This window comes from Barbatula barbatula, assembly GCF_947034865.1.
Source record: "Barbatula barbatula genome assembly, chromosome: 8".
In the NCBI taxonomy this organism is placed as follows: Eukaryota; Metazoa; Chordata; class Actinopteri; order Cypriniformes; family Nemacheilidae; genus Barbatula; species Barbatula barbatula.
In genome coordinates this window covers 20,933,578-20,945,779 of record NC_136771.1, presented here as the reverse complement: position 1 = coordinate 20,945,779, position 12,202 = coordinate 20,933,578, and the positions used below count along the sequence as shown (strand labels likewise).

Sequence of the window (12,202 nt, the reverse complement as noted above, 5' to 3'; positions counted from 1 at the left end):
TCATTGCAAAATGTAGAAGGACACTTCACCTAAAAATGATTCTGTCATAATTTACTCACCTTCGAGTTGTTCCAAATATTTTTCTTGGTTCTGATTAACACTATATATTTGGAAGAATCCTTATAACCAGACAGATTTTGCCCCCATTGACTAAAGTATCCCTTTACATTTTGTAATAAAACCTGCAGTACAGTCAGTAAAATATTAAATGTATCTAAGCCTGTTAAGTTCCATGCTTTATTATTACTTTTTGAAACAATACAATTTCTAATTAAATATTTGTTATTGTTTTTTTTTATTCTGGTTTAGCCTAAACTGAGAGGCGGCGAATGTCTGTTAAGGAAACGAAGCATTCGAGGACCAACAGCTGCAGTAAGTGAATGGGCAAAAGAGGGCGCACTTCAATAGTAATAAATTACCATCTCCTGAACTGAGAGTAACTCTGAAAACACACTAGACCATGGCACTATTGACTGCCATTAAGCATTTCAGCGAACTTAAAGGAACCAAGCAATTATTTAAGACAACTTTAAACACGCACAGAGTAAATGGGATTGTTTTTGGAAGGAATAAGCGGTGACTACACTACGCAACGCATTTGGGTCCATTTTGGGGACGATTCAAGACATGTACAACTTCAGCACTTCTGTGTCATCTTCACGGGGCGCACACGGAGTGGGTCGCATTTTGCTGGGGTTTGCTCTTTCTCTATTGGTTTTATGGACGCTGTTGGGGAATCTGACGGTGTGCGCCGCAGTTTTGCGCTTTCGTCACCTGCGAGGAAAAGTAACCAACATCTTCATCGTATCACTGGCCATGTCAGACCTTCTCGTGGCTGTTCTCGTCATGCCGTGGAAAGCCGCCACGGAGGTGATAGGACACTGGCCGTTTGGTCCATTCTGCGAGTGCTGGGTGGCTTTCGACATCATGTGCTCCACAGCCTCCATCCTCAACCTGTGCGTAATAAGCGTGGATAGATACTGGGCCATTTCGAACCCGTTTCAGTACGAGAGGAAAATGAACCGTAAAGTCGCACTCGTTATGGTTAGTGTAATGTGGATCGTATCGGTGACCATTTCATTCGTGCCGGTGCAGCTTAACTGGCACCGCGCGGACTTGGAGACGTTTACCGACAATGCGACCACTAAAGAAACATGCGACTCCACCCTGAGCAGAACTTACGCTGTCTCATCCTCGGTCATAAGCTTCTACATCCCAGTTGCTGTCATGGTCGTGACATACACGCGAATCTATCGCATTGCTCAGGTTCAAATCAAGAAGATTACTTCCCTTGAGCGCGCAGCGGACCGCGCAGCTCGCACGCTTAACGCCAGGACCGGCGCGCACGCCTGTCCTCATCACCATCGTGCGATAAGAGAAACCAAACTTTTCAAAACTCTGTCTGTGATTATGGGGGTGTTCGTGTGTTGCTGGTTCCCGTTCTTCGTGCTGAACTGCGCGGTCCCTTTCTGCCAGAAACCAAACTGTGTTAGCGAGGAAACTTTTAACGTGTTCGTATGGTTCGGATGGTGCAACTCGTCGCTCAACCCGATCATCTACGCTTTCAATTATGATTTTAGAGATGCTTTTGCACGACTTCTGTGCTGTAATGACATGTGCACCAAGGCACCCCGTGACATTCAGAGCAAGGATCCAATTTCCAGTTATAATCAAGGCAGTTCTCTCAATACATCCGTGGATGTCGGATATGTCAGTTTAGGGCCCGGCGAAGCCGACAGGGTGGCCAACGAAATGCACCGTCCACTGATGGAGCTGCATTTGCTTGAAAACGAGAGCATGGTTGATCAGTTTACTAAACCAGATAAGATAAGAAGCACGTCGGAATAAACGACTTTAGGGATATACTTTTTGTTTACGTTTTGGGTTTGCACATGTTTGGAGATGACTATGTAGGTCGAGCGCACAGATCAGGTTAACTCAGCAGTATAACCACAGAAAGAGGTCTGTGCTGTTGATGGATATACTGGTTGCCAAAGAGCTAAGTCCATGTATCGTTTTCCATTAGGCACTAGCACACAGGGTTACTTCCTCTCTCATAAATAATTTGTTGGTTGGAATCTCCACTCGGAAAAGCATGTTACATTTTGGTTTGCAAGAGCACTGGGGCTATACATTTAGTCTGATATTCAAGAAAGGGCATGGATTTGATCGAAAGATGGTACATGCACCTTCATTGGTGTATGAAAATGAAATGAAATGAAAAAAGGTAATTTGATGGATAAATTAAATCAGATTACTTTACTGAAAGTGTATAACTATCAGGTAAATACTCTTAAATTCACCTCTTCTCTTTCTCATATTTAGATTTTTTAAATTTGTGTTCACATAAGGGTTTATTGCCCTGGTATAGAAGTTATAGCAATGGTTATGCACCTGAAGCCATCTAATGCAGGGCTTGACTTGTAAGGCTGTGCATTGCAATTTCTCCAGAGCCCTAGGAGTCTTTTAAGGACACATTGGTCTAGAGTGCATCCATGATATGGCATCTTATGTAATTAATTCACAATGAGAGGTTTCAGTTGGCTCAAAGCAATGAATAAAACAGGCGAAGGCCACCCCTAGTTAATGACCTTAAACAAGTTCAAGATATTTTTTACGTTTGTTGATTTTAAAGGAATTTAACATGTTTAATTACAACATGACTATATACAAACGTCACCTTGTGTAAATAAATTTGTGTGTAAAATCGCTAAGAGAGACTCTCGAAAGAGATTTTTCGCTGAACAAGAAGGTCCTTAAATTCATGGGCCCTGCACCTAAAAATATACGTCTTATGACTGTCCTTGATGCCTCATGACATCTCATGAGGCCTTCTTTAATTTTTAGAACCTTCAGGGAATTTTGTCTCTTGAAACTGCTAAAGAAAGCTGCCGTACTGCTGTTAAAAACAGATACACGCATCTGCACCTGGACTCTTAATTTATTTGTGTGTCCTGGGAGTTTAATATGTGCCAGTAGGTGCAACTCAAGTCCTCATTTGAGTATTTCAATGAATTTGTGGTGGCTCCGAAAAATACCCTGTTGAAAAAACAAGCATATGCTGGTTAGGTATGTTTTGAAGCATGGTAGCTGGTCTTTAACTGGTCATGAGCTGGACCAACACATGACCAGGTTAAGCCAGCTCATTGGCATATACTGTTTTTTTAGACGGGTATGTGGATTGCAATCCATGAGATATTAAAATATTAAACCATCTAAACCATTAGTAACTTTGGCCTTACTTTTACATTAGCACCTAATGTACTATTGCTCTTTATGACATATCGCTTATTGCTCCCTGAACTCTTTGTAAGTCGCTTCGGATAGAAGCGTCTGCTAAATTACTAAATGTAAATGTAAATCTTATTTGAAGGAAAGCTACCATAAGCACTTTTCAAGCAACATGCTTCACCCAAAAATGTCTGTTAGGTTTAAACGCTAATATAATACTGTTCAAAAAAGACATTTTTTGTTTGGTAAATTTTATGGAAGTTAACATGATGAACTAAGTTATTCTGCTTAGTGTGTGACCTTATGGTATGGGTAACTTGTTTTATTGTTATCTAATTCATAACTTATAAGGATGTAACTTTGTAAGGGGTCCAAATGCTTTTTGGGGTAATTGTCTATGGCTGCTGAATGAGGAAATAAGACAATTCCCCGTGTATGTGGTAATGCAATCCTGCACACAGCTCACTGAGTTTCCTGTAACTGATTAAAGAGGTTAACCTGCACACTCAGTGTCAGTGCTAGAAGATCAGAACAGAAGGAGGAATCTACAATGTGTATAGCCTATAAATATTGTAAAAACTAAAAAATGTAATTAAAATGAAAGGAATAGTTACAGATTATTGTTGAAAGAATATATCACTTATAAATACATTTAAAAAATAAAAATGTGATTATGTCATTCTGAACCTGTATGAATATATTTCATCATTAGAACACAAAAGTTTAAAGTATGCAAAACACCTTAAGGTCTATCCAAGTCTTGAATCCTTACAAAAGCGTAATAGAGAAAGACCGAAGGCTGTGTTGTCAGAAACGTTCTCTCACTATTGAAGAATACAATTTTTACATTTTTTAAAATGAAATGAAACAGGTGTCATTTTAAAATACAAATTGTATTTGTTTCGAAGAATAAAGTGAAAAGATAAAGGGGAAATGGTTAAATATTGAATAATTTGCCAGATATCATTTGTGTGTGCTGTGGGAGTGTGCTGAATACTGAATGGGTTTCTTAATGCTAAATACACAAATAAAGACTGCCATCTGATAATATTTTTGTTATATTTTGTTTCTCTTTCCTCGAATTTGCACAGTAGATTAAGAAAACACATACTACCACACACCCTTAACTTATTTAAACGTATTTAGGTTGGGAAAAGTGTAATTTTGCAGGGGAAATAATATTTTACGTAATATATTTCTGGCAACCCCCAGCTGCCCGAAAATTTCATTTTTAACAGATTCTTTTACAGTAAAAAAGGATTGTTACCAGTTAAAATGTTCTGAGATCTAACTTCAATAAATGAAGCTTTACATTACATACTCTTAAAATGTAACACTCTGTGTGTGTTTGTGGTAACATTTTTCATAATCTACCTAGTGTGTTAAATTTGATAAAACACTCTATTTTAATAAACATGCGTTCACTAAACCAAATACATCAAAGTCATCACCTTCATTTAATTTATTAATGTCACATTATTGTTAATCATCAGTTTATATGGAGTTTATGTTTTAACGAATCTTTATCAATGGACAATGAAATGTCCAATGAAGTAGCCAACTGCTAAGAGACATCTAACTTTGGTGGCAGGTGGTGTTAGTTTGGCCCATATTATTCTCACCTTCATTCAGCGATTACAATACCAATGAAAATGTGAAGAAAAGTAACAACAAACCTGCTCACATTTATTTACAAATATTTTTCACATTTTGGAATAACTATGTTATATTTACATTTACATTGGAAGTTAACAAGTTATATAAACTGTAAATGACACTATCCTTTTCCTCATGTGGAACCTTAGCCCGACCTGGGCTGCTTAAACAATATTTTAAAATGTATATTCAGCTCACGAAACTCATAAATAAACACCATTCATTCATTCTCATACTTCTATTCTATCGCGCTCGAAGTTTTAAAGCGAGACTTTTAATTTGTACTCATTTGAACCGGAACTGATATTCCCGGGTCTGTGAGGAACTGTTAGAAGTGTGGAGCGGGCCGTGTATATTATTTTCTTCTTTCGTTTTCTATTTACGTGGCTGCTTTTCTGTGTTTCGCACTTAAATATTCGTGCGACTGTTCTGGACCGGTGCGTTTTATCGTAACAGTGTTTGGGGTTCTGGAGCGCACTTTAGAGCCCAGAGGAGAAGATGTCTGCTGAGGAGGAGGATAAAACCACCACCACTGATGCGACTGCAGGGGACGAGGAGGAGGAATGGCTTTACGGGGGTCAGTATGCGCCAGAACTTCCACACTTCAGAAGTGTAGTTATTATAGTTCAAATATGGTTGACGGGTGATTCATTGTGCAGGTGCAGTATGGGCCTTAGGACCGCAGTGGTATCCAGTCTAGTTTATTGTCAACCCTGTCCTACACGTTCTATACACGTAGTCGTACTGTCTCTTTATCTAAAGGAAAGTTTAAGATTTGTAAAAGTGATTGGAAAAGGATTTTTCTAAACTAAAAACGGCTTTAAGTGGGAATTACAAAGTATTTTAAAGTATGATATGATATTCATTTGAGATCCCATTTGATACAGCAAACAATTCTCTCAGGGCAGGGGGTGTTGAAATGTAATCTATAAGACTTTATATGTGTTCAATATTAATAAGTTTGAACTTTTTTACAGATGAAGGTGAAAATAAAGACACTGAAGAAGAGGAGGCCAAACTGACAGCGGCCATTAGGTGAGAGATTACTTGATTTGCAGATGACCCTCATATGGACAAGTTGTTTGTGTTTTGATTGAAGGAACATGCAGTGAAGTGTTTTACATACATTGACGCATTTATCCTATTTTGTTATCCAAATGTTGAAAACAATGAAGTGATTAATCATAGAATAAAAAAAAACACTTTTCTGGTTTACAGTTCCTTACTATAGTCAGTTACTTAAGGTTTGCTCTGCATTGGTTTTTGTTTTCATTCTTGTGTGATCTATGTGTCGTTGTTCCATTTGCGCAGTGGTGGCGGTGCCGCCTCTGCTCCTCCTGACAGTGAGGAGGTCCCCGCCGAAAGCGTCACCACCCCGACCACCACTGGAAATGGAGTTGCCGGTCTGGTAACCAGCCAGACCCCTGTAAGCAGCCTTAAACTGTTGTATTATTGATTTTAGTTTTATTGTTATTGGGGCTATATCTTTATTTAATATTTATTGGAAGAGTTTGGTTCTAAAATGAGATCATTCTTAATTTTCCAATAATCATGTTTTTTTATTGTGCATTCCAATGAATATCAATCAAACTTCAGTTGTGCTTGACTGTCTGTATGTGTTAGAAATATACATATGTGGATTGGCAAGATGGTAATAATGGTTAGATGTGTAGGAATTAAAACGTTTTTTTACCCCAGGAGGAAACACCTGGAGAAGATGAAGACAGTGAGAGTGACAGTGATGATGACGATGACGATGTACGCGTCACTATCGGAGATATCAAAACAGGAGCACCACAGTACACGTAAGTGTGCTGGAATTTGTGAGCACAGATTTTGAAGACTGAAAGCTGGACTGTATGGATTGGGTTTTTATGCTGTTTATTGTGTAGGGGATATGCAGCTCCAGTAAATCTGAACATAAAAACAGGTGGCAGAGCGTATGGAGCAGGTAAGCAAATATGCACCCGTTATAGGTCCGGTTGAAAGCGCAGTTCTGCCAATCTCATATTAATCTTGAGTACCTATAGAGAAGTATTGCATACTTCGTATCTTCGAAGAGTATTTAGTTTGACCACAATTATAAAAGATCGATACAGCCGTAAGTTTTTTTTTTAAAATATGACGTGCGGGGGGAGGAACTAAATCTCGAGCACACAAAATCTCGAGCACACAATACATCATCGCATTGAGTCACTATACGTTTGTGGTGTTTACATTATGCAAGACGTGCCGTTTCCAACAGAACACAGACATATGACTTAGTTTCACTTACAGCGTGCAGTTCATGTCTGGCATCTTTTAGCGCTGGGACCGCTACATCTATCAGTTTTAAACTATATGCAAATCTGTGTTATAAATAGTTGACCATGTTAAGCATGAGAAGCCAGCATGTTTAACATTGTAAAGAAGTTGGAATACATGAAATCGTGTTAAATCACCCCTTCAAAAAAATAGATTGTGATATCAGTTAACCCTTTAATGCACAACACATTTCAACTACTGAGATAATTGTTTATGCATCCAGTAGGTACCAAAGTGAAAGGTGTCGACCTTGATGCTCTGGGCAGCATCAATGGAGTTCCAGTCCAGGAAGTGGATATGGAGTCCTTTGAGGAGAAACCATGGAGAAAACCAGGTGTGTATTAACCTTTAGAATCTGTCATCCACATGTTTTCCTTTTGTTGTTAAGTGCGAAATTGTGTTTTCAGGTGCGGACTTGTCTGACTATTTTAACTACGGTTTTAATGAGGAAACGTGGAAATCGTACTGTGAAAAGCAGAAGAGACTAAGGATGGGCCTTGACGTTCCCAACATGGGGTCCACTACCAGCAAGATCTCAGTAAGCACCAGCAGCACTTACTAAGGATGCCAATGTCAGGGTTGTGGGTTTAAAATCCCCAATATAGGGAGTTTTTCACAAAAAACTTCTCACGATGAGCTGATTTGGAAAAGTGATGGCCAAATATATGAAAGTTCTTCCTTTGTTTCAGGTTCAGCAGGGTCGTACAGGTAACACTGAGAAGGAGATCACAATACAGGCTCATACGTCTAAAGCAGACTTCTCTCCGTCCACAATGTATAAAACAGGACTCACTCAATCTAGGTAAACATATTAAACATTATTTCATTGACTATGGCTCAAAAATGCAACAGGACGTAATTAAAATGAACCAAGAACCCATTGAGCCTCAGACTGCTAAAAGATCTTATGCGTATACATATATTAATCTGCTGCAGGTTTATACACACACTCTAGTCTTCATGTTTTGCATTTGCATTGTTTGTTCCGCTTTTGTCATGTCGGAGAGGGGGATTAGTAACAAATTTTTTTTTTGTCTCCCATTACCTATGCCCTCATAGGATATCCCCTCCACAGTGGGCGGGTCCTACCACTCAAGAAATGTCCTATTATACGTAAGTGGGAGTGTATCTGGGTGCCTCGCATGACTTTTAAAAATCAGGGGGTTTCATTCATTTTGTTTTAATGCTATGGATGAATACACTTTATTTAAGTTGGAAATGTTACAAGATGAAAATCAGCAGTTTTGTATAATCTTTAATGTATAGTTTGTGTCTATCTGTTTTTATCAAGTTATATATAATTATTTGATATAGAGGTGGGTGGTACCAACAAAATGATTTGAATATGAACGTATTGTATAAATATGATTCGCCAAATGAAATACTTCTTAAGACCATTTGGAAGAAAAACTTGATACTTGTAAATTGATTTGATGAACTTAAAGCCTAATCGTATCACATAATTTTATATTTAATTAAGACACGTTTTGCTTCTAGAAAAATCTCTACCAGTTTACAATTTAAATACCGCCTAGCTCTACTCAGGTGAAAGTCTGCATCTGCAAGGCATGAAATACACAAAAATGCACATACGCTCAGATTTTGTTCGCTTTGTGTGTATTTATGCATTCGTTTCAGGAAGCCGACCGGGACCATAGATGTGATCGGCGGACAGACTGCCACCATTAGCAGAGTGGAAGGACGACGTCGCCACAATCTTGAGGGGAATAACATCCAGGTGCGCATTACATACACTCACAGTGTCTTCAATATTCACACTGTAAAATTTGAATGCATGTATAGTTTTTTGGGCTCAGTAACGTGTAAAGTTACTTTTTATATTTGTAGGTGATCTCCGACCACTCGACACCAGAGGCAGAACCCCCAGTGGCTAAGATGCCTCCTCCTTTCTTTCCCCCTGGGCCCCTCCCCCCAAACATGCCACCACCTCCATTCCTCCCCCCTCCTGTCAGTCAGGCTCCGCCTCTAATCCCGCCTCCACGTGAGTCTGACAATAACTCAGTTTAGTTTTATGTATATTGTATACTACAAATTATTACGCAGATTAGAAACTTAGTTCTGTTTTAGACATATTAACATCTCGTCCTCTTTCACAGGGATGCCCATCACAGTTCCTCCACCCAGTAAGTTTTCTTCTTTTTATCTTATTTTATTTTGTTTGTGATATCTCTGTTGAAACCTTGTTTTTTTTCTGTAGATTTCCACCCTCCCACAAGTGGACCCCCACCATCACTTATTCCCACTTTGGACAAGTAAGTATTCACATCTTGTGTTTCTTTCAGCATGCAATACGAAGACATTTTTGGCGAAGCTGAATTGGCAAAAAGTAAAAGATATAAATAGTTTTAGATTTTTTTTGAAGCATCTTGTGTATTATGTTAGTATATAATCACCACTTAACAAATGGCTGCGTTGTATTTAGCAGTGGACATCCAGGAGGATTTGATGGACGTCCTGTCCCTCACTACCCATTTCCTACAGGTAAATAACCCCTCAGAATACTTGTTAACCTGATTAAAAATTATTGAATATTATTTTTTTATTTTTTTATGTAAACTGAGAAAATGCACATTGGAATTTATTTCAGGTGGGTTTCCTCCACCCATGCAAGGACCTGTTAACCCTTGGCCTGGTATGATGGACAACTCAAAGCCGTGGGACTACTACCCTAGACGAGACAAAGAGAGGGAGAAAGACCGGGAGAGGGAAAGGCCGAGGGAACGAGTCCATGAGAGAGATCATAGTCCCTCCTCTGTGGCTTATAACAGGTGACGTACAGTGTTGTATCGACCATGATTTTCCTCAAGACCTTGAAAGGTTTTCGTTGTTAATTGCCAAATGTAATTTTTTGTTCATTGTTCATATTCTATATTCGTGTCATCATCACAAAATATTATCAAATAACCATAATGTTTTTAGGAACCATTGTGGGTGTCCCATATGACAATATACATTCAAGGGATAGTTCACCAAAAAATAATACTAATTATAATTGACTTGTCATTTCAAACATGATGACTGACTTTCTTTTGCAGAACACATAAAAATATATTTAAAGAACGTTGGTAACCAAAAGCCGCTGGTACCTTCACAAAACCAATGCGTACCAACAGTTTTCAGTTACCAACATTCTTCAAAATATCTTCTGTGTTCTGCGGTAGAAAGTAAGTCTTATACATTTTAAATGACAAAATGGGGGGTAAATATGACAGAATTTTCATGTTTGGGTTAACTATCACTTTATGTGTTGTGAACCAGTCCATTCCAGATGGAAAGTGGGGTGCGAATTCCATTTCATACCAACTTTTGAAACCTCTCAAAGTTTAGATCATCGTGACCTAGTTCTTCAGTTCTATTTATGTCTTACTTTTCAGTAGAGAGATTTAAAGCCCAGAGGGATCATTAATAATAGAGATATTAAGTGCACACAGTTAGTGCTTGGTGGTATGACCATAAATTTATATAACGGTATTTTCCAGATTCATACCGTTTCCGGTACGTGACGGTATTTTTTCCACATTTTATACTGATTGAGAGTGGAAATACTGCAGTTGATTGACTTAAAATGCCCTTTTATACTGTCATATGGTGAGTGAATATTGTAGAAAAATGCCACACTAGTATTATATAGCGTAGCAAGTCCCACAAAATGATGCTGTTTATAAAGAGGTTGCAGTCAAAATACAGAACCTCTTCTTTAACAACTGAATAGCACGCAAAGGTAACTTGCATGCATAATATTTAAGCAAATAAATAGAGAAAAAAGTTTGAGATTAACCTTTTCCTTGGTAGCATCATATCTATGGGTAGCACTGTTGCTCCCAACTTCAAGAGAATGTGAACCCACTCGAAATTAAATACCATCTGTCTGAAAAGTTGATTACAAAATAGTAACAATCATATCATTAAAACATGATTGTGATGTATGCTGTTTTTACAAAGTCACAATGGCTTGATGATTTCCTGAAATCATATTTTTATACATACATAATAATATTTCTGTCAATCAGTATTCAATAAACTTGTTCTTTTGCAGTGATGAAGAGCGGTATCGCTACCGTGAATACGGGGACAGAGGGTACGAGAGGCATCGGGAGCGATCGAGCCGTGAAAAGGAAGAGCGTCATAGGGAGAGACGACACAGAGAGAAAGAAGAGGGTAGACACAAGTCGTCACGGAGGTATTTGTGTGGTCCCTCAGTCACATGATGCATTCAGGATAATGTTTCCGTCCTGTAGAAAATAAGTGCTGCAACAGCAGGCAATGTGTACATTTTAAACCTGTAGCCGTTGATATGAAAGGTGAAATAAAAAAAGATGTGTGAAACAGCCTTGGTTTGTTCAAATGTATATATGATCCAGACCTCTTCTTTTTCTTGTCCTCACAGCAGTAGCAGGAGAAGACATGAAAGTGAAGAAGGCGACAGTCACCGGCGCCACAAGCACAAGAAGTCCAAGAGAAGCAAAGAAGGCAAGGAACCCAGCGAGGAACGTCCTGGTGATCAGGAGAACCAGGAGGCCATGGAGTAACTGATCTCTGCTCTTTCTTTTTCGTCAGGGCTCTTGTCAACCAAATCATGCTAAATGAAACTAGAATCCAGTTGACCTTCCTTTTGTTACTTAATGTTCATGTTATGTTGTTTTCCAGTCCAGTTGTACCATGTAGATGTTGATTTGTTGGATTAAAAAAAATAGCATTTTGGTAAATTTTGTGTCTGTCGTACATTTTTCATATTTAATACAAATAACTCAAGCATGACATTCAGCACTTGTTTGGTGTTTCGGTTAGAGAATTGGGTTTGTATTATTGAAATTTTAACGGCATAGCAGTACGATAAGAGGTGGGTAAATTATGAGGGGATAAAAAGTGAATAATGTATCAGCCATGGTAACTTTAGATACACATTTATCATCACTTGATACTATATATAAAAATTTACCAAAAGTCAAAATGAGACTAAATGACCATCTAATGCATTGTGCTCATTACA

The 12,202-nt window shown here is 38.5% G+C and overlaps 2 protein-coding genes across 5 annotated transcripts; both read left to right on the top strand.

Moving 5' to 3' along the window:
- Window positions 1-678: 678 nt before the first annotated feature.
- Window positions 679-1,848, top strand: LOC306897743 (D(1B) dopamine receptor; the record flags this gene model as incomplete). Its single annotated transcript, XM_079462734.1, has 1 exon — window positions 679-1,848. Exon 1 carries the CDS (start codon window positions 817-819, stop codon window positions 1,846-1,848), a length of 1,032 nt encoding a protein of 343 aa, XP_079318860.1. The 5' UTR covers window positions 679-816.
- Window positions 1,849-5,154: 3,306 nt separating this feature from the next.
- fip1l1b (FIP1 like 1b) lies at window positions 5,155-12,073 on the top strand. 4 transcript variants are annotated; one of them, XM_079462322.1, is made up of 17 exons: window positions 5,155-5,464; window positions 5,865-5,922; window positions 6,199-6,313; window positions 6,586-6,692; window positions 6,780-6,838; window positions 7,415-7,525; window positions 7,599-7,729; window positions 7,881-7,993; window positions 8,251-8,304; window positions 8,830-8,929; window positions 9,040-9,193; window positions 9,309-9,335; window positions 9,410-9,464; window positions 9,635-9,693; window positions 9,800-9,980; window positions 11,249-11,392; window positions 11,600-12,073. In XM_079462322.1, exons 1-17 carry the CDS (start codon window positions 5,386-5,388, stop codon window positions 11,739-11,741), a joined length of 1,689 nt encoding a protein of 562 aa, XP_079318448.1. In that variant the 5' UTR covers window positions 5,155-5,385; the 3' UTR covers window positions 11,742-12,073. The 4 variants fall into 4 exon arrangements, with proteins under 4 accessions (XP_079318448.1, XP_079318449.1, XP_079318450.1 ...); XM_079462323.1 differs by having other exon boundaries at window positions 5,178-5,464; window positions 7,418-7,525; window positions 11,600-11,915; XM_079462324.1 differs by having other exon boundaries at window positions 5,179-5,464; window positions 9,638-9,693; window positions 11,600-11,922.
- The last annotated feature ends 129 nt before the right edge of the window (window positions 12,074-12,202 follow it).